The 27,677-nt window shown below is 38.5% G+C and overlaps 1 protein-coding gene across 10 annotated transcripts in view; it reads right to left on the bottom strand.

Annotated features, from left to right (window-relative positions):
• CEP57L1 (centrosomal protein 57 like 1) overlaps positions 1 to 27,677 on the bottom strand; it is a 72,708-nt gene that overhangs the window by 36,068 nt on the left and 8,963 nt on the right. The window contains exon 1 of one of the 10 annotated variants that reach the window (XR_011974452.1): positions 23,131 to 23,360. The exons of 3 other annotated variants lie outside the window; for them this stretch is intronic. Coding sequence is in view for 6 of the 7 variants with exons in the window: in XM_072643016.1 (XP_072499117.1) it covers positions 23,131 to 23,148 (18 nt within the window). In the remaining variant the exon portion in view is untranslated. Of the gene's footprint in view, positions 1 to 23,130; positions 23,373 to 27,677 lie in introns of those variants that run through there. 6 more of the 10 variants (XM_072643016.1, XM_072643017.1, XM_072643009.1 and 3 more) reach the window with 6 other exon arrangements.

Raw genomic sequence — 27,677 nt, 5'->3', positions numbered from 1 at the left:
AAAGTTTGCTCTTCTTCAGCAAAAGCAAGAACATATTATCTATCTAGTAAGTGATTAACTAACTGGTGAATCCACTGCCAGGGTAGAGATAATAGAGCATCTGTTGAAAAATCTGTAGAGCAAGAGTAAGAAAAAACATCAAACTCTAACAATATCCAAAAAAGCATTTGTACATTAAACTTGAAAAAAAATTAAATGACTTTGTAGGAACTGTCACTGACAATGTAAAATTTTATTAACTTATTTTCAGTGTAACTAAAAAGGAATCTATTGAGTGAAATGTTTTGATTTTTAAAATTTAAATGAACTGATTTAACAATGGTCTAACAGGTTTTTCAAATTCATAATCATCTTTTAAAAAAACTGCAGAATTAAATAGAATTAAATCTTAACAGTGATGTTCTATTATGAAGTTAAAGCAATCTTGTATACATGGATTATTTCTAAACTTTACTCTGAAATAATTTCTTCAAATACTTCAATGGAGCAAGAGATTAGCAGTGCAGACTATAATCCATACATTCCTTCTCATTCCATGTAATTCTTTTCCACATTTTCCCATGGATCTCCCACAAAGAATCTATAAAAATGATGTTCTTCGTTTTGGCATTTTGTGGGTACCAGTGTAATGTATAGAGTCTACCTCTGTGACCTCTCACTCTTAATACAAACTACAAGACCTGAACACCTCCTCTTTTGATCATGTATTTTTGGCAACAAACTCTTACTTCTTGAATGTAATTTTTGGAAATATGTTAGTCTACTTGTGACCACTATGTACTTCAATGACTGTAGGTTACCCACAACTTTGATTCTTTGAGGTTTGTGGTGTTCCATAATTTACAACTGAGTAGCAATCACACTATAGAGTCAGTCAAAAACGATATGCTGGCTAGATGTATCAAGCCCTAAAACATCACAGGCACTCTTTAAGGAAAGCTATGAAACTCAAAAAGGCTAACAACCCACACTGTCAGAAAAACTGAATGAATGAAAAATGCATATTGTCTAGACTAGGGATAAGGAACCTGTGGCCTCAAGGCCACATGAGGCCCTCTAAGTCCTTAGGTGTGGCCCTGTGATTGAATCCAAACTTCACAGAACAAATTCTCTTAATAAAAGGATTTGTTCTATAAAACTTGGACTCAGTCAAAAGGCTGCACCCAAGGACCCAGAAGACCACAAGTTCCTCACCCTTGGATAACAAGCAGTTGGAAAACCCAGGATCTCTGTATTAGTAAATTTGGGGCAGGAATCACAGGCAGAGGATGAGTTGAGTCTAGAATTAATAAAAGAATGAGAATGGATTAGGCTGCATTTTGGAAATTGAGCAATGTTTTTTAATGATCTCCAGATGCTTCCTGTTACCTATTAAGAAAAAAAAATCTTCCTGATAATGCCATATGGTTGAGAATAGTACACAAACAATCAGTTTTAAAATACAGTATAACCCATTCACAATAGTCATGCTGAAATAAAGGACTTAGACCTCAGCTTTACAAGGCAGGAAAGCAGAGCCTCACTAGGGATTCTGGTACCTGGCTCCTTAACATTTTCCTGTAGGATAGGTACTTGGAAATGTAACTACCTGGACCCCAGTGAGATTTTTCTCTCCCCCTACCTCCCCAACCTCAACTTCCCTGGCTTTCTTTTGTATCTAGTAAAAAACACTTCTCTTCTTCCTACTCCCAGATCTTGAGATAGTGAAGACCACGAACATAGCTAGACTATCTTGGGTTATTGCCCCAAAGGGAAAAAACGCCTGCCTTTGGTCATCTCCTTTTGTTAAGTGTCCCCTAGTCACCCTGCTACTAGAAGATCATTTCTCACCTGGCTGTTCACTTGGACATCATCATTGTCTCCAAAATTCATTCTCCCTGAAAAGCCACATCACCTTTGAAACTCATACCTGCTCTGTATCACCCTCCCAATTGGAATCCTACCTCTCTCTGACTAGAGAAGATGGTGGGTGGACCTTGAAGAGCTCTTCCTGGATCCTCCATTTAAGTAGGGAACCCAGGGGAGACACCTCATTGTTTCCCACCTGGCTGCTCACCTGGACTCATTGAGGGGTACCTCACTCCTCCTCTTCCCCAGCTTCTTTTTATGTGTTGTACTCCCTTTTATGATTGTGAGCTCCTTGAGAGCAAGGACTGTCTTTTGTCTTTCTTTGAATCCCCAGAACTTAGCACAGTGCCTGGGACACAGCCGGCACTAAATAAGTGTTTATTAACTGACATATGTCCTAATTGTGTAACAGCCCTTAGGCCAGGAAGATCAGAATAAAGAGGTATTTTTGTTTCCTTCTCTTCTATCTGCAACTAACTCCAGAAGGGTCAAGACATGGGAGGGAGAGGTAGAAAACTGTGGCCCCATAGACATTCTGATGACCTAGATCAGAGACTGTGCTTAGTAAGAATTGGATGAGATGGTGGTGCCTCAGATCCTATAAACAATTTGATGATTCAGTAGAATAGAGGTGCACCTTAAGGGCAGGGACTGGTTTTCATTTCCATTTTTCATTTTCATCTCCAGTGCAATGCATAGCAAATATAGTAGGTGGTTAATGAATGTTTGAATTTGCTGAATAGCCTAATTGCACTATATTTATTCTATGCAGTTCTTGATTTATGGGCTATTCTTTTCTTAGGGGATGCTGTTTGACCTGTAGCTCAACCTGTAGTATATATGGAAATAAGTAAAAATAAGCTATGTCAAAACTGTTCTCCTGTATTAATGATAGAAATTTAAGTTAACCATATATTGTCCAATAGAAACACATGTTACCAGCATTACAGCAATTATATGGATATGTGTGGTTTGGGGCATAACTTTGAAAGCTTTTTGGCTCTTGTAAAATTAACTTTTATAAGCATAGATAAATGGAAAACAAGAAAGTTAAGTCTTGACAGTGCAAGGAATACTATCAAAAAAAAAATCACCTTTTTTTTTTCAGGGATTCAGATACCATATATGGCACTATCAATTTTTTTTCCCTTATCCTTATTTTTCCACTCTTCTCTACTCTGTCAAAAGGTTTCTGAAACCCTCTTACAACCCTAAGCTAACTCTATACACATTTTCTCCTCCCCACTACTTTTTTTTTTTTTAGACTGGGTCTCCCTATCTTGCTCAGGATATAAGTGAAACATATAGGCCAAATCTCAATACTGAGAAGCAGAATTGCTGCTCTATGTGTAGGCAATTTAGTGACTCTCCACTCCTATAAGTCTCCTGCCTACGAAGTCTGCTTTACCATACTGGTGACATTTAATGAGGACAGCTGACTGGTTTTAGCCCTACTGAAACTCAGAGCTCCCAAACTCAGGTAATCCACTAGCCTCCAGCAGCAGGGACTACAAGCCTGTGCCATCATATCTGTCACCACATTAATGCTATTTAACATCACTGTGGAATAACAACATTTTTCCTTTATTAGGCCCAGGAGAAGAGAGGTAGGCTAATCATACAGTACACATTTATTAGGCATTTATGATGTAACAGGAACTGTATGTGGTAAGTGCTAGGAATACAAAGAAAGACAAAAACAGTCTCTGCACTAAAATAGCTCATATTCTAATAGATAGGGGGTGTGCAACCTGGAAAGAATGATGCACATACAAAAAATAGATTATCTCGGATGGTATTAACAATGAGAGGATCAGGAAAGGCCTCCTGTAGAAGGTGGGATTTGAGAAAAGTCTTGAAGAATCTTGAAGGAAATCCAAGAAACAGAGGGGAAGAGGGAGAGCATTCCAAGCATGGGGGGTTTGGGTGGGGGAGGGCAGTCAGTGAAAATACAGAGAGTATGGAGATGCCATGTCTTGTATGATGAACAAGTAGGTCAGTGTAGAATGACTGAACAATGCTTAGAAGGAAGTAATATGTAAGAAGACTGGAAAGGTAGGAAGACCTTTGTCTTCAAAGGAACCCACTGTGATGGGTTTTGAATGCCACACAGAGGACTTACATTTGATCGTGGTAAGAGAGGCACTAGAGTTGGTTGAATGGGAGGTAATACAATCAGATCTTTGCTTAGGGAAACTACTGTGGCAAATGAGTGGAAGATAAACTAGGGTGGGGAAGAAGCTCGAGGGTGGGTGAACAATCAGAAGACTATTGCAATAGCCCTGTAAGGCACGATGAGGGTCTGCACCAGGATGGTGGCCGTGTAAGTGAAGGGAAAGAGATGTGTTTGGGAGATAATAGGAAGAGATACTATGAAAAAACATAATTTAAAAACAGACTGGATATGTGCAGTTAAAGTGAGTAATCAAAGATGAGACTGAGGCTGTAACTCTGAGTAACTAGGAGGATGGTGATACTCTTCTGGAAATAGGAAGTTTGAAAAGAGGAGAGGGGTTTGTAGAGGACTTTGTCTTGACAAGGAAAAGGATCATCTCTTAATGAGACAGGGGTAGAAGATGGTGAGAGAAATCCAACACTGGGATTTGGCAAGCTGTAACCGGCCAATGGACAAGGGGGTAAGGGATTTATGTAGAGGATAAGTAACCCTGAAGTGACTCACCAAGGGATCAAAAAAGAAATGGAAAGAGAGTATAGACAGTACAACAGTGAGAGCCTGAGAAATGGAAGGATTCATATTCAAAGAGTGAAGAACAGGATTTTAAAGAGTCTAAAATATAGAGAAAGATGTAGTGATATGATGATAAAGGAATCTCATGGTTCACAAATATGGAAGTGGAATATTTCCAGGAGATGTTAAAATCAAGGGTATGACTGGTTAGTAGATATGGTAGGGTGGAGGAGGTCATGGAAATTGAGTAGATGGGAAGTGAGGACATTTGAGGCAGTTATCAGTATGTAAAGTCAGTTCTGATAAAACATAACATATGCATTCCTCCACCCCCACCCCAAAACACTATGCTATGGAAAATTACTCAACAAAAACCACAGAGCTTATGAGGAAAATGATGTTAAGAGATTCAATGCTTAAAAATGTCGTCAGTGATACATAAGGGACAAAAACTTGTAAAAATAGTAGCACAGTTTTATACATGTTAAATGGTTAATACAAAAATACTACAATAAAGAACAGCTGCCTCTGCAGGCTACCACTGGGCCTGTGCCTTGGACTGCAAAATTAAGTTGGGAGGCCACAGCAGAAGGCAGGGAAGGGAAGTGCAGACCAAACTTTCTTTAATCGTGGCTCCTATTGCACTAGAAGATATACCACAAAAATGGCATTTTACCCTGAAAAAAACCCTAAATTTTGCTTTTGGAAGTGAGTATTGGAAGAATCTTAGCTTTATGAGTTACTGTGAAGTGGTACAGTATTCTAAGTTCTCTCACTGTTTCCCAGGGAAGAAATAACACAGAAGCAAACTCAAAATTCAAGTTATATCAAAATGTTCCCTTATCAGTTGTACTAGAACAAAACTGTATTTTAAAAATACAAGTTATAATAGAACTGACTATGTTAAATCTCTTAATATGGGTGGAGAGAAAGACTGCGAGCCAGGCACTGAACTCACTGAAGAAAGAAAGAGAACACCTTGAGGAATCTATAGATAACAACTACCAAGAACTGGATTGGGAGACAAATTTGAATAGTGTAAATCCCAAAGCAGCAGAGGTTGCTAAATGACAGTGGTAGAGGGTTTAGAAGTGGCTATGGAGAGTAGAGAGTACACCCAACTCCTTCACCACAATCAGTGATGAGCAGGGGTGGGGGTTGAAGGGTAGGGGAGTCCAATCAGCACAGGAAAAGGGTGGCAATGGATACAATGCCATTAGGAGAGGGCCAGAAAATAGAAGTGAGCACAGAGGAAAGGGTAGGAAGATCTGGAAAAAACCTTTGAGAGGGTGATGGGAGTAAGAGAGTGAGCCCCTTTAAAAAGGGAGAGGCAAGAGGGTTTTTAAAGGGGCTCACTCTTACTCCCATGATGGCTCAGAGGTTCAAAAATCACTAGGACAGAGAGAATATGAGAGGATGGATTATGATAAACATTGAGAAATGAGTACTGCCAGAGTATCTGTGGCTGGAGCAAGGTCAGTTAAGGGAAGCAGGTGATTGGATTGTTCCCCTGTGGTATAACCTCATGGTAGAGGGTGATATTGTACCCTGGGATGTCCACCTCAAGGTAGACAAGAAATGAAGTTTTAAAAAAAAAAGGAAAGAGAAAAAAGATGGCAAGCATTTTGCGTCTAAAGAGGTATCCTTAAAAATCACCTGCTACAAAACTTAATTGACATGAAAGAGGAAAGGCAATGAGGCAGAAACGATTTTTGCTGATAATTCCTACCATTGTGCTTAAATATGTCAAGGATATATAATCTTGAAAGTGTGAGTACTTTCTCCTGTGACTTAGATTGCAACTTCTTTAAATCCTAGTATATAGTCTTAAAGACTTGCTATGGCTGAAAAATTCATCACCCTGAAGCCAACTGGCGAAAGAACCTATCTGAACTTAACTAGAAGTCAGAACACAGATATACAGTATAGCCTGGGTTGCTCCCAAAGATTCTGATGTTTGGTACAGAGAACATGTGAGAGTAATTAAGCTTCACTGACATAATCTTCAATGAGGGGTCACCTTCATGCTATTCTCAATAAATTAATCAATCAGTAATTATTAAGCACCTACCATATGCTAAATACCTAAGTACCATCCTAGGTAGTGAAGATAAATGACAAAAACAAAATAATTCCTACCCTGTGGGAGCTTACATTCAGTTGGGAGAGATAAGCATATAAAATATAAGCATATAAAGCATATGCATAGAAGCATATAAAATACAAAGTAATTTTTGGGAGAGAGGGAGAAGGTAGTACTAGCAGATGGGGGAAGAACCAGAAAAAGTATCATGCAAAAGTTGGCATCTGAGTTGATTTCTTAAGGAAACTAGGATTTTAGGAGGTACAGATGAAGAGAGAATATATTCCAGGAATGGGGAAGAGCTTTATAAAGAAAAAAAAATTGCTGTTAAGAAACATCAAGAAAGCCAGTGTGACTAGACCACAGAGTATATGAAGGAGTATTTAGAAATGTGTGAGAAGTCTCAAAAGACAGACTGAAATAAGGGCATGAAGGGATTTAAATGACAAACGGAAGAGTTTGTACTTGGGTCTAGAGGTAGCAAGAAACCACTGAAGTTTACTGAACAGCTGATTAGTACAGTCAGATCTATTCTTTAGAGAAAAATCACTTTGGTAGCTGTGTGAAGTATGGATTGTAGAGGGAAGATGACGAGGTAGCTGGACAAATTTGGGTGCTACTGAAAAAGACTAGACAATGAAGGATTTGAACAAGAGCCATGGTAATATGAGCTGGGAGAAGAGGGCAAATGGAAGAAACAGTACAGGAAGAGAATCAAAAAAAGTTGGCAACTGATCAGATATGTGGGGTAGAAAGGAGAGTGAGGAGTTGAGGCTGACATACAGGTTGAGAATTTGGGAGTCTGGAAGAATGGTGGTATCCCTAACAGAAATAAAAAGGTTTGGAAGAGGGATGATTTGGGTAGGAAAGATGAGTTCAGTTTTGGACACACTGAGACATTTCTTTCTCCTGGTTCTCCTGTCTGTTCTTCCCTTCTTCCCTTCCTGGATTTTCACCCAAGTCATGCCCATTAACCACAAGCATCCCTCAAGGCTCTGTTTTGGGTCCTCTTTTCTTTTCCATTTATATTATCTCACTTGGTGATCTCATCAGCTTCCGGGGTTTCAGTTATCATCTCTATGCCTATGATGCATAAATTTATATATCTGCATCCAAACTTTCCTTAAGCACAGATATGACTATGTCACTCTAGTTACTATTCAACAAAGTATTCCAAAGTAGTTTGTCTCTAGGTTTAAATATATATTTCTCTTTTTAGCCTTTAAAGTCTGTCACAACCTGGCCTGAATTTATCTTTCCAGTTTCATTGTATATCTTTCCCCCTTTCTATACACTTCGGCTCAAACTAGTTCTCTCTCTGCTCTTTATACAAAGTACTTCATTTCACATTGCTATGCTTTTGCACTGGCTGTCCTGAATGCTTACGATGCATTCCTTCTGCACTCAAGTCTCACAGAATTCCTCTCTTCCTTCAAGATATAGCTTGATCCCGCCCCCCCCAAATGCTAGGGCTCTCCCTCCCTATCTTGTATTGAACTACCTTGTTTTTAATCTGCACACACTTATATTTATACATATTGTTTCCTCCAAAAGAATGTAAGCTTTTTGAGAGTACACTGTTTCATTCTTTGTAAGGGACTTGACCATCTTAGTCCAATCCCTTATTTTAGACATAGGGAACCTAAGACTATGAAATTAAAGGTTCAAGGTTTCATAAATGATACCAATGTAAGGATTAGAGGACAGGATTCCTGACATCTAGCTCAGTGCTCTTCTCACTATAATACACAGCCCATATGGTCATCATCTTATCCTGAGGCTGTTTTCTTCTGAGGTGTGTAACTTATGCTGTTTGTGGCTAACCTATGACAAAAATCAGTACTTTTCTTGGCTCAATTAACATCATGTGCTAAAAGCCTCTAATGAGGTCACTAGCCATTAATTAAATAAACAATTAGATGGAGAACAAAACAATTAATAGGGGTATTATGGTTGGGCGTGAAGAGGAGAGAGAACAAGGCCTGTTGCTAGACAACTACATGTCCCATCATATAGTGCTATAAGTCTTGATACTGCTGAACAAGAATTTTAATTTTTAGCTTTGTGTGTTGCAATTTCCTTTTTTAAAAAAGTATATCATTATGAACTATATGGCAGCCATTTGGCAGACATCTAAGAATAAGGAATTACCTACATATAATGGGAAAAGTGGTAAAAATTATAAAAAAGGTAAAATAATTATAACTGACCATTCTGTGTAAACACACACAAACACACACACACACACACACACACACACACACACACACACACACACATCTGAGGTACCTGAGAAGCCTGGCAAACTTGCTATAGCTTTTAGTGTTACTGTCTGCTGTGGGAGCAACATGGATCTACTCAAATGGATTTAGTGAAACCTCATCCCTGCCCATACAGTGTGACTACATTCTCCAATAAATTTGACACAAGAGATATATTCAATGTGCCAGTGGAATTCCTTACTCCTGATATCCTGCTTGATGAAACTGATATGATGTCATCTGAAAGCAGGAGTGTATCTGGAGGACTTCATCCAAAGGGAAGCCCTTCTTCAACTTTTTCCCCAAACTTTCTCCTACTCCCTCCCCAAGACAGCATGCAATCTTATATGGGCTCTACACATGGTAGTATGTTGTCCTTCGTTCTCAAAAAGGACCAAAATGACATCATCATGATAAAGTCAAGTTTCAATGTGTACAACTGTGGCTGATCAGACCAATACGAGCTTGGAATGCTCTACCACAGACTGGGCAGATAGTCTGTGTGAACATCTGGATACTCCAGATTTGCACATCCTACGAAACATTCTGCTTTGCTCATAGAGCACAGCACTTTTTCTGATATGGGCATGCCATGCTGAACGGTCCTGTGCCAGTGTCTTCTATGTCACACAATCAAATCAAAAGTTCTTGAGAGAGACCTTGAGAATGTCCTTGTATCACTTCTTCTGACCACCATGTGATTGCCTGCCCCATGAAAGCTCTCCATGAAATAGTCTTTTAGGCAAGCATACATTTTGCATTCAAACCACATGGCCAGGCCTTCAGAGTTGCACTCTCTGAAGCATAGTTTGAATGCTTGGCAGTTTAGTTTGAGTAAGGACCTCAGTGCCTGGTACCTTATCCAACCAGGTGATCTTCAGAATCTTCAAATGGAAGTGATTCAGTTTTCTGGCATGGCACTGGTAGACTGTCCATGTTTCACAGGCATACGAGGTCAGCACAACGGCTCGTAGACCTTCAGTTTGGCAGTCAGTCTAATATCTCTTCTCTCCCAAACTTTTATTCGGAATCTCCTAAACACTGAGCCAGCTCTGGCAATGTGTGTGTCAAGCTCATCGTCAAGGTATACATCCCTGGAAAGTACACTACCAAGGTAAGTGAACTTATCCACAGCATTCAAAACTTCTCCATTTGTTGTAACTGATGGTTCCTCATATACATGGAGCACCTGTGTTTTCTTGGTGTTGATTAATTGGGTCAAAATTAGCACAGGCAGCAGAGAATTGATCCATACTTTGTTACATCTCAGTTTCAGAGGCTGCACTGAGTGCACAATCATCTGCAAACAGAAAATCATGCATCAACACTCCCTCCAGTTTGGTCTTGGCTTGCAGCCTTTTCAAACTGAAGAATTTACCATCGGTATAGTAGTTGACCTTGATGCCGTGTTCATCTTCATTGAACAGCATGGCTGAAAATATCATGCTAAAAATTATGGGAGCAAGTACATGGCCCTGTTTCATTACATGGGTGACTGGGAAGGCACAAGAACATTGTCCACTATCCAGAACCTGTTCAAACATCATTATGAAATTAACATATAATGCTGATGAACTTCTCTGGGCAACCAAATTTTCCATAAACCCTCAGGACTAACAGTGTCAAAGGCCTTGGTCAGATCTACAAATGTTAGGTATAGACCTCTGTTCTGCTCCTGGCATTTCTTCTGGAGTTGTTGGGCAACAAATACCATATTAACTGTTCCTCAATATTTGGTTTTTTTATTTATTTGTTTTCAGTTTTCAACAATCACTTCCATAAGTTCCAAATTTTCTCCCCCTCCCTCCCTTATGTGGCTTGTAATCTTATATGGGCTCTACACATACATTCCTATTAAACACATTTTCACATTAATCATGTTGCATAGAATTAAAATGAATGGGAGAAAACATGAGAAAAACAGAACATAACACAACAGAAAATAGTTTGTTTCATTCTGTGTTCTGATTCCATAGCTCTTTCTCTGGATGTGGATGGCATTTTGCATCATGAGTCCTTTGGAAATGCTTTAGGTCCTTGCATTGTTGTGAAGGGCTAAGTCTATCAGAAACAGTCCTCACATACTGTGGCTATTACTGTGTATAATGTTCTCCTGGTTCTGCTCACTTCATTCAGCATCAGTTCATATTAGTCTTTCCAGGCTTCTCTGAAGTCTTCCTGTTCCTCATTACTTATAACACAATAGTATTCCATTACAGTCATATACCACAATTTGTTCAGCCATTCCCCAATGGATGGGCATCCCTTCAATTTCCAGTTCTTGACCACCACAAAAAGAGCTGCTATAAATATTTTTGTACATCTGGGTCCTTTTCTCATTTTTATGGTCTCTTTGGGATATAGCCCTAGAAGTGGTACTGCTGGGTCAAAGGCTATTATGCGCATTTTTATAGCCCTTTGGACATAGTTCCAAATTACTCTCCAGAATGGCTGAATCAGCTCACAGCTCCACCAATAATGATTAGTGTTCCAACTCTCCCATATCTTCTCCAACATTTATCAATTTCCTGTTTTGTCATGTTAATCAATCTGATAGGTGCAAAGTGGTACCTCAGAGTCCATTTGATTTGTATCCTCTCCAACAGATTTAGAGCATTTTTTCTATATGACTACAGATAGCTTTAATTTCTTCCTCTGAAAACTGCCTGTTCATGTCCTTTGATCATTTATCAATTGGGGAAGCCCTTCTTCAACTTGAACTCTGAGTTGGATCTCCTCTGTGACAGAGGAGAACATACATATCTCCTCCCTGATGGACACTTCACTTACATTTATGATCAGAAATACTGTTGAACAAGGTAAGATAATCTCTAAAGTTACATTTGTCAAGAAACTTTGAAAAATTCTCATGCACGACCAGGAGACACTTTATTGCAAGACAGACTTTGTAAGATGTTTCATTCTACTGATTCAATTATTTTTCATAAGCAATAAATAACAAATACAACATAACCTTGCACTTCCTATATCTTTCGGTCAATCGTGTAATGTATCCCACTAACAGATAAGAACTACATGTCACTTAAACATGAATAATTCTCTGCATTATCACTTGCAGAAACCTGCATGTTTCCTTCTACTATTGCCATAAAGGAAACCACCAATGTATATATAGATTTATAGACATTTTCCAGAGTCAAACTCTAAAGCCTCTTTGTGGTATTGAAGGTAATCCTAGGTTCTTGAAGGGAATGGCAGGAAAACACAAGTTCTAGTTTTCTGTGCTGGAAAGACTTTGAGTAATCTGTAGTGGAATAATTCTACATTTGAATTTAGATCTGTATTGCCTGCTTACAGAATTCTGCTCTTCCTTCAAGTTGTAGCTCAAGTACCACTTTCTACATAAAACCATTCTTGCCTTCCCCTACTGCTAGTGTTCTTCCTCCTAAAGTGCCTTTAAACTGCTTTGTATTTATGTCTATTTTCTCTCTTTACATTTAGCCTATAGATACTCTCTTTTTAGATGCGAATTGTTTCATTCTTTATATTAGTATCCTTAAAGCCTAGCACAGTGCAGACACATATAAGTACTTCATGGTGCTGACTAGCTGAACAGAAACTTATTGAACCTAGGAGGTATCACCGCCTAACCTGAAAACTACAATCTATCAACAAAATTCATTAAATGATTACTATGTACCAGGCATTGTGCTAGGCCAGATACAAAGAAAAAGCAAATATAGAACCTAACCTTTAGGAGCTTATATTCTAATTGATACAAATGTTTTCCTTCCAGAAGAAATTAGGGCTGTCTGTTATTGCTTGGCTTGGCTTATACTTAAAAAAAAACAACGCTTTGTAATTTGCCAACCCTGCAAAATCACAGGAGTCAAATGTGTTCCAAGACAACCATGTGCTTTAAAAGCCACTTTGCTGTCTCTTAAGTGACCTCCAGATGGATCCCACTAATAGATAAGAACTACATGTCACCTAAACATGAATAATTCTCTCCCTTATTTGCTCTCTTGCATAATCACAAATTCATCTCTAAGGGGGTGATATTCCTAGATACATAACTATATGCAATAACTCTGAACAACCTACCTGCTAAGCAGAATGGGGTCTTTTGCATGCCATGACAACAGTACTGACAACAAATTTAGTCTGCTCTCTCAGGACCAGCAGTAAAACTGGTCACTTAGTGATGAATTCTCTGGCCATAGCAACTCATAAAATACAGAAAAATACAAAATGATCCTCATTCCCTTACGTTCCCCATCTTTCCCTGCCTTCTACCTCTGCAATGATGATAGCAAAGTGGCAGAAAAGGAATTTCAGGATGCTACAACTCACTTAAATTTCATATCAACTTTAACAGAAGTTGTGGCTGGTACTCAATAAGTCACGCACCAATATTTGTTGCAGAGGATGAAACGATAGAAACATTCAACAAAGTTCATTAAGACTCTCCAAATTAAACAGAAATATATTTTTATATTTGGTGACTTTGAAGTAAAAATAGGAATAAGTAAGTACAGCAAAAAATGTAATACATTTTTTATATGGATCAGAAATGAAAGAAGCCAAAGACTTGTAGGCTACACAGAAACATCATTTTGATAGCATATGAATACTTTGAGGAAGAACTGGCAAGTGCTAGACTTGATGAGTGCTGAATAACACTGAAAAAAAATTATATTTTGACAGAGAAAATGAGTTGTTACTGATGCATGAACTATTCCTGAATCAGTGTCTGTATAGTCAGGCACTGAATTGTTAGAACAAATATCAAAGTTAGTACAAATCTAAAAGAAAGAATAAAAATGAGAAATATAGTGTACAACTGAAATATAATTCAATCCTGATTTAAAGAAATTACTGATGATTTAAAATAATAACTATGGATAGAAGAAGAGACATAAACATAGACTATAGTAATTTCATGAAGATGTTTTAACTGATACAAATCAATTGCTGCAATGAGACCAAGAACATAAAAAGCACTGGAGGCAGCAAAGATCTAATCTGTTAAGAGAAAGATGGCAACCAAAGTCATTGGTTTAGAATATAAACCAGTTCAGAAAATCTTAAAGAGAAAGATAATGAAGCAGCATTTCTTCAAAAGATAAACACTGGCAAAATTAATTTTAAAAAAGTTTAAGCAAAGTCATCACGAGGGGACAAAAAACAGAAAAATTGAAAAAAATATGCAAATATTTTTATAACTAATTTATTGTACCATAGAACAATATAGTCACCACACCTGGACCTTAACACAATAGTCCTGACTGCACCTATAAAGAAGGTAGAAATGGTACTAAAGAGAACAATGATGGGAAAAGCAGTCAGATTTGATCAAACATAGATTGAGGAGATCCATGATGGAGATAATACAACTGTGAGGGCACAGGGGGAGCTCTGTATAATTATTAATACCCAAAATAGTAATAAAATATTAACATCATCTCACTTTCCTACCGATATGAAATATTTACGAGAGAAGTATGGATGAATCACTATAAATATACCAGTATTACTGGAAAAAATAATTAAAGGTTCATGCTCTATTTAGAGTTTTAAGATAAATCTTTTCCCCCAAGGGAGCAATTTAATATTTTACTACTCTCCCAAAGATAAGAAGTGTCATTTTGATAGCATAAAGTCAGTACCCTATATTACTATTTAAGAGGCATGAGGGATATCACTTGGGAAAGATATAATTAGAAAAGAAGATGAGCTCTTCATATATTAAGTTAGGAATACAGAGAGATTGCTGCATTGTAGTGCTATATGCAGGGGACTTGAAAAGATGCTACCTATGCAACATCTCTTGCATAATGCCCCTTCTCTTCTCCGACAATGCAACCTCCCTGGTATAGGTCCTCATCACCTTATGTGTGGATTATTGTTGTTGTTGTTCAGTTGTTTCAGTCATGTCTGACTCTTTGTGACCCCATTTAGGGTTTTGTGGGGGGACAAAGATACTGGAGGGGTTTGCCATTTCCTTCTCCAGCTCATTTTACAGATGAGAAAACTGAGGCAAACAGAGTTAAGTGACTATAATGTTAATGAGAGTTAAAGATCTTTCTCCACACATTAATGGGCCTGCCCATTAAAGGAAGCTTAATTAGGGGAGATTTGTTTTGTAGGAAGGCCCACACCTTTTGTTAATTTCTAATGAGGTACTGGTTCTCAAGGGTCATGATGCTCTCTGGCTCTGAAAAGTGTATATATACTGAGATGAGGTATTGTTGTGGGGATTATTCAATGGGAGAGTTTGCTTGGCCAGATGAGACTCTGGGTTGCTGCTATGGAGTCCCTTGGCTTTGAAAACCCAGATGTTGGTGCTTCTCTCTCTGGTAACAATGTATGTGGGGTCAGACAGTTGGCTCTGTCTATTGATCTGTGACGTATTGCTTACGGTCAGACAGTGGGAAGCCCTGTTGGTCTTTATTTCTCTGTTTATATTTTCTCTGAAGTTGAGAGTGCTGACTTTTTCCTCTGAACTATGTGAATGATAGATGTGCTTGATTAAAGTAGATTGTTGACCCCTCAAAAGTTGCCTTTTTCCCCTGAACTGGCTGGTTGTTGTCCTCCATTCTTGAAGAGGACTAAAATGACACCACCATGATAAAGTCAAATTTCAGTGTGTATGACTGTGGCTGATCAGACCAATACGAGCTTGGAATGCTCTACCACAGATTGGGCACAGGTAGTCCGTGTGAACATTTGGATACTCCAAATTTGCACATTCCACATTTCCTTTATTTTGCTTCAATTCTTCTTTGCCCATAGAGCACAGCACCTTTTCTGATATGGGCATGCCATGCTGAATGGTCCTGTGCCAGTGTCTTCTATGTCACACAATCAAATCAAAAGTTCTTGAGAGAGACCTTGAGAATGTCCTTGTATCACTTCTTCTGACCACCATGTGATTGCCTGCCCCATGAAAGCTCTCCATGAAATAGTCTTTTAGGCAAGCATACATTTTGCATTCAAACCACATGGCCAGGCCTTCAGAGTTGCACTCTCTGAAGCATAGTTTGAATGCTTGGCAGTTTAGTTTGAGTAAAGACCTCAGTGCCTGGTACCTTATCCAACCAGGTGATCTTCAGAATCTTCAAATGGAAGTGATTCAGTTTTCTGGCATGGCACTGGTAGACTGTCCATGTTTCACAGGCATACAATGAGGTCAGCACAACGGCTCTGTAGACCTTCAGTTTGGCAGTCAGTCTAATATCTCTTCTCTCCCAAACTTTTATTCGGAATCTCCTAAACACTGAGCCAGCTCTGGCAATGCATGTGTCAAGCTCATCGTCAAGGTATACATCCCTGGAAAGTACACTACCAAGGTAAGTGAACTTATCCACAGCATTCAAAACTTCTCCATTTGTTGTAACTGATGGTTCCTCATATGAATGAAGCACCTGTGTTTTCTTGGTGCTGATTGATTAGGCCAAAATTAGCACAGGCAGCAGAGAATTGATCCATACTTTGTTACATCTCAGTTTCAGAGGCTGCACTGAGTGCACAATCATCTGCAAACAGAAAATCATGCACCAGCACTCCCTCCACTTTGGCTTGCAGCCTTTTCAAACTGAAGAACTTACCATCAGTATGGTAGTTGACCTTGATGCTGTGTTCATCCTCATTGAAACTATTTGACAACATGGCTGAAAACATCATGCTAAAAATCATGGGAGCAAGCACATTGCCCTGTTTCACTCCATGGGTGACTGGGAAGGCATGAGATCATTGTTCACTATCCAGAACCTGAGTAAACATGCCATTATGAAATAGATGTCAATACTGATGAACTCTGGGCAACCAAATTTTGACAATTTTCCATAAGCTCTCAAGACTAACAGTGTCAAAGGCATTGGTCAGATCTACAAATGTTGTATATAAATCTCTGTTCTGTTCCTGGCATTTCTCCTGGAGTTTTCAGGCAGCAAATACCATATCAACTGTTCCTTGGCCTTTTCTGAAGCCACACGGGCTCTCAAGTATATGACTATCTTCCAGGTGAAGGATCAGCCTATTAAGGAGGACTCTAGCAAAAATCTTGCAAGCAATGACTAAGAGAGACTTCCCTGTGATTGTCGTAGGACAATCTATTCCCTTCACCTTTATAGAGATGGACAACAGAGGCATCCTTGAACTCCTGGGGGATAACCTCATCTTGCCATATAACCTGGAAAACTTCAGTCATGAACAATGGTCCCTCTACCTTGTAAATCTCAGCTGAAATAGAATCAGCAGCAGGTGCTTTGCCACAGGAAAGGAGCCTAATGGTCCTCAAAATCTCTTCTTCAGTTGGAATTTCAGCTAAGGAAGGACTGACTTCAACCTGAGGTAAACAGTCAATGGCCTCAGCATTGATTGATTGATGATGGTCTGTTGAGAACACTATGGAAATGTTCAGCCCATCTCCCTAGGATCATGTTCTTATCACTAATCAATGTGGCTCCATCAGCACTGGGTAGTTGTGATGTATCATAGGTTTTTGATCCATAAGTAGCTCTCAGGGAATCATAAAGATACTGGTACTCTATGAACACACCCTACACCCCTCCCCTGAACTAAATGAATGAAATGTGTTTGATTAAAGTAGATTGCTGATCCCTCAAAAGTTGCCTTTTCTTTTAGAAAAGCAGATCTAAGAACCTGCACAGCAGGCCCTCCTGTGTATGCTAGGGTCCTTGCTGTTACAGTGACTTGCCCAGGGTCACACAGGTAGTAAATTTCTGAGGCCAGATTTGGACTCAGGAAAATGAGTCTTTTTGACTCTAGGGTGCTTCTACCACTGTGCCACCTAGCATTACTACAATAGCTTGGATTATTACTATAGCTCTATGGTTGATCTCCGTCTCAATTCTCGATCTCAATCTTTCTCTCTCTGTAAACAATTTTATTTAAAGTTTTGAGTTCCAAGTTCTATTCCTCCCTCTCTCCCTTCTCCCCTCCCTGAGACAGTAAGCAGTCAAATACAGATTATACATACACAATTCTGTGAAATATTTCCATATTAGTCATTTTGTAAAAGAAGACTCAAAAAAAAAAAAAGAAAGTGAAAAATAGCATGCTTCCGTCCATATTAAAACAATATCAGTTCTCTCTGGGGGATAATATGCTTCCTAATTAGTCCTTTGATTCTGTGTTAGATCATCGTATTGCTGATAAAAGCTAAGTCACTCACAGTTCTTCATGAAACCATATTGCTATCACTGTGTACACTGTTCTTCTGGTTCTGTTCACTTAAATATGCATCAGTTCATGCAAATTCAAGTCTCTTTTACAATTCAATCAATCTTCCATTCAGTTTTCAAAGTGATCTTTTTAAACCTCAGGTTTGACCATGTCATCATGCCTTCCTCCTTCCCTCAACTCCTACACCTTTAAAACTCCAGTGGTTTCCTATTACCACCAGGATCAAATATAAAATCTTCTCTTTGGCTTTTAAAGCCCTTCACAATCTTGCCCCTTCCTACATTCTTACTCTTCTTAAAATTTTTACTCTCATTAATACACTATAATTTATCTACTTTATCCTTCTTGTTAACCTTACACAAAATATACTCTGTATTCTATCCCTTTTCACCACTGTTTGTCTCCCATACCTGGAATGTTCTCTTTCCTAATCTCTGCCTCCTGAATTCTCTGGTTTCCTTCAAGACTCAACTAAAATCCCACCTTCTCCAAGAGGCCTTTCCTTGTATCCTTAGAGCTTGGCATAGTGCCTGGCACATAGTAAGCACTTAGTAAATACTTGATGACTTGTTGATTACGGAAAGGCCTCCAACATTTTGGGGAGATTCCCTACAGAAGACAGATGAGAAAGAAGATTAGAATCTCAGAGGCTGAAAAAAACATGGATATGTTAGGCTGAAGTAAGGACTCATATGATGACATCACTAATCCAGTCAAGTTATAGAGTATGCTTTTTTTTGCTGATCCCTGCATTTAATATGCAACTTCCCAAAACATGTTTTATCCTTTTCTGCCTTCTTAAACAAAATATACTGTGATAATTTATTGGCCATCACTATGAACTTCATTTACTATATCTATCACTGATTAATACATTGATGGAGTCAGCATCCATGACATTGAGTAGGATTATTTGACTCTATACTAAGTGCTATGCTCTTTGAGTACTTGCATATACATTTCTGTGGGTTTTCTCTCTCTTTCATCACTGCTGTCAATGTGTTTATCTGTTAGCCTACCCTCATTCAGTAATTCACCAAGGTTGAGAAAATCACTTAGTCATGCTTATTATGACTCTTAGTAAAGTAAGAAAGGAATAGGTTGAGGAAGGGCCTCAGAGACTTCTCACAAAACTCAATATAGCCCACGAGTAATTGTGCAGATATAGTAAGTGAAGAACAAATTCTTTTCTAGCCAAGGATGATAACCTATAAACACAGTTTCAAGTCAAGTGCTGGTATATAGATCTTTCTGATAATAGGCAACAACCCCAACCTCACATTTCCCTTACATTTCAGGTATTCCTGGAGCCTTCAAAAACTCCATAGTCAGACATCAAAATTCTAGCCCACCAATTACTTATAACTATATGCTACTTTTTAAAATTCTTGGGTCTTCCACCTACATTAAATCAAATATAATAGCAAAACAAACCCTGAGAAACTAAAGATTTTTAATAATCCTCAGAGAGGTTCTCTCTCTCACTCTCAGGCACACACACACACACACACACACACACACGTACATGCATATGGGCATACACATTCTGGGCATGTGTTCAAATTATTCACAGATTCTTTTTTTTTGAGTTAAACACTGCACAAATTCTTCAATTCACTTTTCATACATACAAATATGTGTATATATATAGATATAAATATACACACATATATGTATAAAACTGCAGCACACAAACTCCAAACACTGTCAGAATTCAAGAATATATTTTAGAATAAATTTGGCCATCAGTTCACAAACAGAAAAAGTTTCTGACATATGTACATTTGACTTCTGAATGCTGCCAATATGAGAATGAGTACTGCAGAATTAATTATGCTTTTAGCAAACTCAAAAAAACCAAAAGTTACAACCATGGTCTCAGACAAATCTTGGTAAAAATATAGTTAACAAGCAAAAAAGGTAATCACATTATTCTTAAAGAAGCCAGAGTCAATGAAATTATATCATCATTTTATATAAATATACCGAAGACCACAGCACCTAAGTGCTCAAAAAAGACATTAGAGACCTAAATAGAATTTTTGAACATAATTACTGTTTTATAGCATTGTTTCTATAGGAAAATGTGTTTTAAAATTCAAACAACTTCAAAAGAAATCTCGAAACTCATTTTTAGTTTGAAAACTGTCTTCATACTTTTAGATGCATGTCCATTCTGGTGAGCCAAATACACTCTTAATGAACTGACACAATTCCCTTGCTCTCTTAACTAATTCTTACTAAAAAGAGAAAAGTACTAAATTCTTGTGCTCTAGGGAAAAGTAGCAGTCAGAACACCTCATTTATAGCTCTGCCATTTGGTCAGGTTCAGTTATTTTTTTCTGATTTCATATTATCATCATGTCATTTCTACTTCCCACATAGAACATAGATCAGATATTAAAGATACCAATGTAGTCATTACATTGTCCTAGGCAATAAGTAGCTATGGGCATACTGGCAGATCTGTTCCATCTTATATCTATTTGTTGTTTTCCTTCCAATTCACACCAAGCTCTCCATAGGCATATTTTCTACTCCAATGCCTTTTGCTGTTTTGTGAGGCAGTATTGGGGTAAGAGGAAAGGAATAAGCATTTACATGGGACCTACTATGTGCCAAACACTGAGCTAAGCACTTTTTACAAATGTTATCTCATTTTATCCAAGACAATTCTGAAGGACTTATGATGAAAAAAATGCTATCCACCTTCAGAGAAAAAACTGAAGGAGTCTGAATGCAGACTGAAGCATACTTTCTAAAATCTTATTTTTCTTGGTTTTTTTTTCTGGTTTGTGTTTCTTTTGTAACATGGTTAATTTAGAAATATGTTTTGCATGACGTTCTCAAGGCAGGAAGCAAAGGGAGGGAGAGGGGGAATTTGGAACTCAAAATTTAAAAAAAGTAATGTTAAAAAATTTACATGTAATTGAGAAAAATACATAAAATATTATCTCATTTTACCCTCAAAACAACTCTAAGAGGTAGGTGGTATTATTACTTCCATTTTACAGTTGAGGAAACTGAAAGAATCAGAGGTTAAGTGACCTGCCCAGGGTCATACAACTAAGGCCACATTTGAACTCCAGGCCCAGAATTCTATCCACTGTATCACCAGCTGCCTCAAAATTACTTCCAATCTTCCATTTCTTCTTCCATAATATTGTACAAATAAGCTTGTATTCTAAATCATTGTTGCCCTAGGTTTCCATGTCTCTCCTCTTGGCAAGAAGCATCAGTAAGGCATCTTTTAGGCTCTTTTGGTCTTCTTATTGTAGCAATTGTTTCTTCAACTTCTCCAAGAAATAATGATCAACAGAGTTGGTGCCTTTATCAATTTTGCATTTTTTTCAGAGCTAACACTTGGTTGTAATAGCCTAGGTTATAATTCTATTCACTATCTTTTTAACTTTGTTCTTCTAGTTTGGTTTCAATTTTAACCTCTATTCTAACCAGTGATCTTACTACGTACTGACAGATGGATAAGAAATGACCCCAAAATAAATCATTATTTCCCAACTGCTAATATTTTCATTTGTTACATTTTTTTGGTTCTGGCACACTGAATTACATATCATATTTGTGACATAACAAGAATAAAACTTATTAGTGACTTTTTGATCTTTTTCATTTTTTGATACTGAACCAGTTTCCAATGTTTCACATTTTTTACCAGCTTCCATTGTGTCCACTTTCTCAATGAAGTCACCACATATATGCTACCTTACTTTAGAGGGGGGGTTGGACAGTTCTTGATGTAATTTTTCTACTTCTTCATCCTTTAAAGCACATCAAAGAATGCTTGTTGTCTCATGAGTAGGTCTGAATTCCAACTTCAGTGTATATACCAAATCTCTCCTAAAAGCTGTGCAAGCCAGATGCAGAAATTGTTGGAATTTCCCAGCATATCCTTGCTAGATGAGATGCAACCAAGAGTGAACAATTCAGTTTTATTATTTACAAGACTTTTTTCCTACCTATTTCGTTACTTCCTGGCAGTGGTCTAAGACTATACTTGCTGCACACACCTCATTCCCCATAGTCAACAAATTAAGACTCTAGATTTTGAAAAGGGACCTTCAGCTCCCTGTATTAACTAGGACTAGGCTTCCAATACTAGTATCACTGAAGCAATAAATCAAACTCACTAGATTTCCAAGCAGCCCAGTTAAGACCTCAGAGTGGAAAAGGGACATTACATCACATCAGATCCTACCCTTTAGTAGAGATCCATGGCATTCCCAACAAGTGATCCTTTTGATCCAACATTTCCTTGAAGACCTTATGTGATAAGAAAATTATTTCCTAAGGGAGTCCATTCTGTTTTTAGGATAATTCTAACCATCAGGTAATTCTTTATGCTCAGCTAAAATCTCCTTTCCAATAACTTTTATCTCTTAGTTCCAATTCTGCCTGCTGTAATCAAATAAAATCACCCTAAATCCCCTTTTGACATAACCACCCTTCAAACCGTTGAAGATAGAGATCATGTTCCCTGCTAAATAACCCCACCTTCCAAATGAATCTGAAATGATGAGAATTTGAGTCTCTTCACCATATTGGCCACCCTTATCTCAATGAGCTTTAGCCGTAAATAACCTTCCTACAATAAAAAATCCTGAAAGGAATATAATATGGCATAGGTGGTCTGATCTTGGCAGTGTAGATATGGCTCATGTTTCCCTTGTTCTGGACACAATGCTTCTATTAACAGAGACTTACACTATTTAGGTTTCCATGTCACACTATTGTCTTAGATTGGATATATACGTTCACTTAAATTTCCATGTCTTTTTCACATGAAAATACCATGCAGTTTTCTTCAACTTTGTGTTTATATATTTGATTTTCTTTTAACTTAAGTAGAGAACTTTATATTTATCCATATAAAATTGTGGGTTGTGAGATCAAATGAGATAATATACAAAAAGCACTTTGCAAACTTTAAAGTGATGTATAAATTTTAGTTATTACTAGATTTGATTTACTTAGACCCAATCATATCATTCCAGGTACTAAAACAATTGCTGACATTTCCATAGCACTTAAAAGTTTATAAATAATTTATAATGCATTACCTCATCGGATCCCCACATCTACGTCAAGACTGATGATGGTCCATTAAGTCTTCTTTGGGCTAGATATTTCAATAAATTCAGGCTCTATGCATCATTCAGCCTATATGTCCACAATCTGTTCACAAGGATTTTGTAGGATAACTTGTTACATGTTTTGATGAAATTCATGTATAGTAATGTTTATTATACATTCCTGATCTACTTGTGTAATATATGTTGTCTTTTGATGATTACTACTTTATTTTTCTTTTTTTTTTTTAATTTAACTTTTAACATTTATTTTCACACAATTTTGGGTTACAAATTTTCTCCCCTTTTATCCCCTCCCCCCTCAAACCCAAGCTTTCTAATTGCCCCTGTGACCTATCTGCTCTCTCCTCTATCCTCCCTACCTGCCCTTGTCTCCGTCTTCTCTTTTGTCCTGTAGGGCCAGATAGCTTTCTTGACCCCTTAACCTGTATTTCTTGTTACCCAGTGGTAAGAACATTACATTTGGTCCTAACACTTTGACTTCCAACTTCTTTAGCTCCCTCCCTCTCCACCCCTTCCCCTTGGAAGACAAGCAATTCAATATAGGCCAAATCTGTTTAGTTTTGCAAATGATTTCCATACTAGTTGTGTTGTATAGGACTAACTATATTTCCCTCCATCCTATCCTGTCCCCCATTACTTCTATTTTCTTATGGTCCTTTCCCTCCCCATGAGTGTCGACCTCGGATTGCATTCTCCTCCCCATGCCCTCCCCTCCATCCTCCCCCCCACCCTGCTTGTGCCCCTGTCCCCCACTCTCCTGTATTATGAGATAGGTTTTCCTATCAAAATGAGTGTGCATTATATTCTTTCCTTTAGTGGAATGTGATGAGAGTAGACCTCATGTTTTTCTCTTGCCTCCCCTCTTTATCCCACCACTAATAAGTCTTTTGCTTGCCTCTTTTATGAGAGATAATTTGCCCCATATAACTTCTCCCTTTCTCCTCCCAATATTTCTCTCTCACTGCTTGATTTCATTTTTTTTTTAAGATATGATCCCATCCTCTTCAATTCACTCTGTGCATTCTGTCTCTATGTATGTGTGCATGTGTGCATGTGTGTGTGTGTGTACTCCCACCCAATACCCAGATACTGAAATGTTTCAAGAGTTACAAATATTGTCTTTCCATGTAGGAATGTAAACAGTTCAACTTTAGTAAGTCCCTTATGACTTCTCTTTGCTGTTCACCTTTTCATGGTTCTCTTCATGCTTGTGTTAGAAAGTCAAATTTTCTTTCCAGCTCTGGTCTTTTCATCAGGAAAATTTGAAAGTCCTCTATTTCATTGAAAGACCATTTTTTCTCCTGAAGTATTATAGTCACTTTTGCTGGGTAGGTGATTCTTGGCTTCAGTCCTAGTCCCTTTGACTTCTGGAATATCCTATTCCATTCCCTTCTATCCCTCAATGTAGAGGGTGCCAGATCTTGTGCTATCCTGATTGTATTTCCACAATACTTGAATTGTTTCTTTCTAGCTGCTTGAAATATTTTCTCTTTCACCTGGGAATTCTGTAATTTGGCCACAATGCTCCTAGGAGTTTCTCTTTTTGGATCTCTTTCATGCGGTGTTCTGCGGATTCCTTGAATATTTATTTTGCCTTCTGGTTCTAGAATCTCAGGGCAGTTTTCCTTGATAATTTCATGGAAGATGATATCTAGGCTCTTCTTTTGATCATGGTTTTCAGGTAGTCCCAGAATTTTTACATTGTCTCTCTTGATTCTATTTTCCAGGTCAGTTGTTTTTCCAATAAGATATTTCACATTATCTTCCATTTTTCGAATCTGCATGCTATGTTCTGAGATATCTGTCTTTCTCATAAAGTCCTTAGCGTCCATCTGTACCATTCCAGTTTTGAAAGATCTATTTTCTTCAGTGAGCTTTTGAATCTCCTTTTCCATTTGGTTTATTCTGCTTTTGAAAGCATTCTTCTCTTCATTGGCCCCTTGCACCTCCCTTGCCAACTGAGTTAGGCTAGTTCTCAAGGTGCCAATTTCTTCATGATTTTTTTGGTTCTCCTTTAGGAGGGAGCTGATCTGCTTTTCATGCTTCTCCCTCATCCCTCTCATTTCCCTTCCCAGTCTTTCCTCCACCTCTCTAACTTGATTTTCAAAATTCCTCTTGAGCTCTTCCATGGCCCGAGCCCATTGGGTGGGCTGGGACACAGAATCCTCGATTTCTGTGTCTTTGCCTGATGGCAAGCATTGTTCCTCCCCATCAGCAAGGAAGGGAGGAAGTGTCTTTTCTCCGAGAAAGTACCCTTCAATCGTTTTGTTTCTTTTCCCTTTTTTGGGCATTCTCCCCAACCAGTGACCTGACCTCTGAATGTTCTCCTCACACCCACCTCGCCTCCTGGTCCTCCCAGCCAGCGTTTGGGGACTGAGATTCAAATGCTGCTTCCTGCCTTAGGGTTTTTGGCGGGGGCAGGGCTGCTATTCAGTGTGAGAATTAAGTTCAGGTGGTCAGGGGCAGGGCCGCCTCTCTGGCTCAGTTCCCTCAGGGGGTTTATGCACAGACCTTCCACAATGGATCCAGGCTCCCGCCCGTTTGGGGAGCCCCTGTCTGTAGCTGCCTCTCAGCTTCTATCTCCTGGGGGAACCCGAGCCATGGGGGCACCCCACTCCCCTCTCAACCCGCCAAAGAGACTCTCTTACCTACCCCCGTCAGTCACCTGTTGGTGGGGGGGCTTGTGCCGCCGCTGGAGATCCCGTCTCTGGAGCCTTCTCAGATCTGTGCCTCTCGGAGCCGCAGACGCCACAGGTCCGGGCTGGACTCTGTGTCTGCAGTGCGACGGACCTTTTGCGAGAGAGGTTTGCAGGTCCCTCTGTGGGTGGGGGGACCCGTGTGGCCGCTGGAGATCCCGTCCCTGTAGCCCTCTCGGATCTTTTCCTCACGGTGTCGTGGTCGTGGTAGGGCTGCCCTCTGCTTCCCGTCCCAGCGCCCAGTCCACGGCGCGAAGGACCCCCTGCGAGAGGTTTGCAGGTCTCTCTGGAACAGAAATCTCCCTCGCTCCAATATTCCGTGGTCTCTGGGTGCAGAATTCGCCCTGGGTTGGTCCCCTCTAGCCGTTCTGTGGTTTGTGGGTTCGGAGCTATGTGTATGTGCGTCTTTCTACTTCGCCATCTTGGCTCCGCCCCCTTCTACTTTATTTTTCAAAGTGTCACAAGACTTAAGTTTAATAATCTAGAATTTTACTAAGGATTAATGTCAAGTTGTCCAACTTAAATGTGCAATCTACCGTCTTCCTCGTTTTTCAAAATGGAGACATTTGCCCTATTTGCAGTTTTGTGGCATAGCTTCTCTTCTCCACCATTCCTTTTAGGTCACCAGTTTATCACAAATTAGCTCTTGATTCTTTGATTCTTTCAAATGAACTCTTTTCAGTTACAAAAGAATTATTCCAATTGGCTACTACCCCACCACCAACCCGCAGCTGCATAAAGAACTTACAACATCTGTAAGTTTAATTGCTCTTATTCTAAAGTATAAGCTAGAATTAGCATCTCCTTATATGAAATGCACACTCCCACAATTTTTCATAGTCTACCCACTAGATGTGTCTGATATTTTACTGGTATAGTCAAGAGAAAGGTCCAGAAGGACATCTGAAGGAACTTGCCTTTACAGAGGGAGAAAATAAGGGCTTTCTACATCCTAAACCAGTCCACAATATTCATTCATTTTTCTGTAAAGTTCATTAGTTTCATACATACAAGAATTTCTTCTAGTTACCTCTTAACTGGAACATTATCACAATCAAGACTTGAGGGGAGAAATAAGAAGCAGAAACACCATTCAGATGAAGAGAATAAGCATTATCATCAGTGCATTATCACTACTAACATAATGATTTCCAAAACATTAGAAAGGAGTTCTCTCTTAGAGGAAATCTCAATCATTTTTTACTAAACTATTAAATAAAAATCAAATTAATTTAACTCTCAATCTGCTAAAATGTCAGACAAGGATATGTATATATGTGTATGTGTGTGTGTGTGTATGTGTATAAAAAAGTTAACATATGGAAGAATAGGGTAGAAAATGACTCTTTAGAAATGTTTACACCAACAGATGATTTTATAATTAAAAATAATCTTCCCAAAGATTTAATTGTAAGAGTTACAACTGCTCATCCGAAGTGCCTAGAGACATAGTTTCAGAAATATCTCCCTCCAAATTTTGATTCTAAAAAACAAAGTTGGGTTCATAAACCATATTCAATTGAAATCAAAACATCAGTCATCTGCCATTAAAAGTTCAAGAAGAATTTGCCAAGTTATTAAGTGATACAAGTTTAAAAATTGGGTTTCCTTAAAAAAAAAAATTAAATGAATTTTGACTCGGGATTAAGGCAGAATTTCCAGCAATTTCTGAAATGTCCCTAAACATACTTCTGCCACTTGGTACTACATATTTAGGTGTAAATCTCAGCATAGACAATTATAAAGTCAAAATATCAATCAACTCTGAAAAAATGTTGAAGATACTCTACATCCGACATTATCAAATATTCCACCAAG

The sequence above is a fragment of the Notamacropus eugenii genome, chromosome 2, assembly GCF_028372415.1.
Source record: "Notamacropus eugenii isolate mMacEug1 chromosome 2, mMacEug1.pri_v2, whole genome shotgun sequence".
NCBI lineage: Eukaryota > Metazoa > Chordata > Mammalia > Diprotodontia > Macropodidae > Notamacropus > Notamacropus eugenii.
The sequence above is the reverse complement of the archived record's forward strand: the minus strand, read 5'-3'. Positions and strand labels throughout refer to the sequence as shown.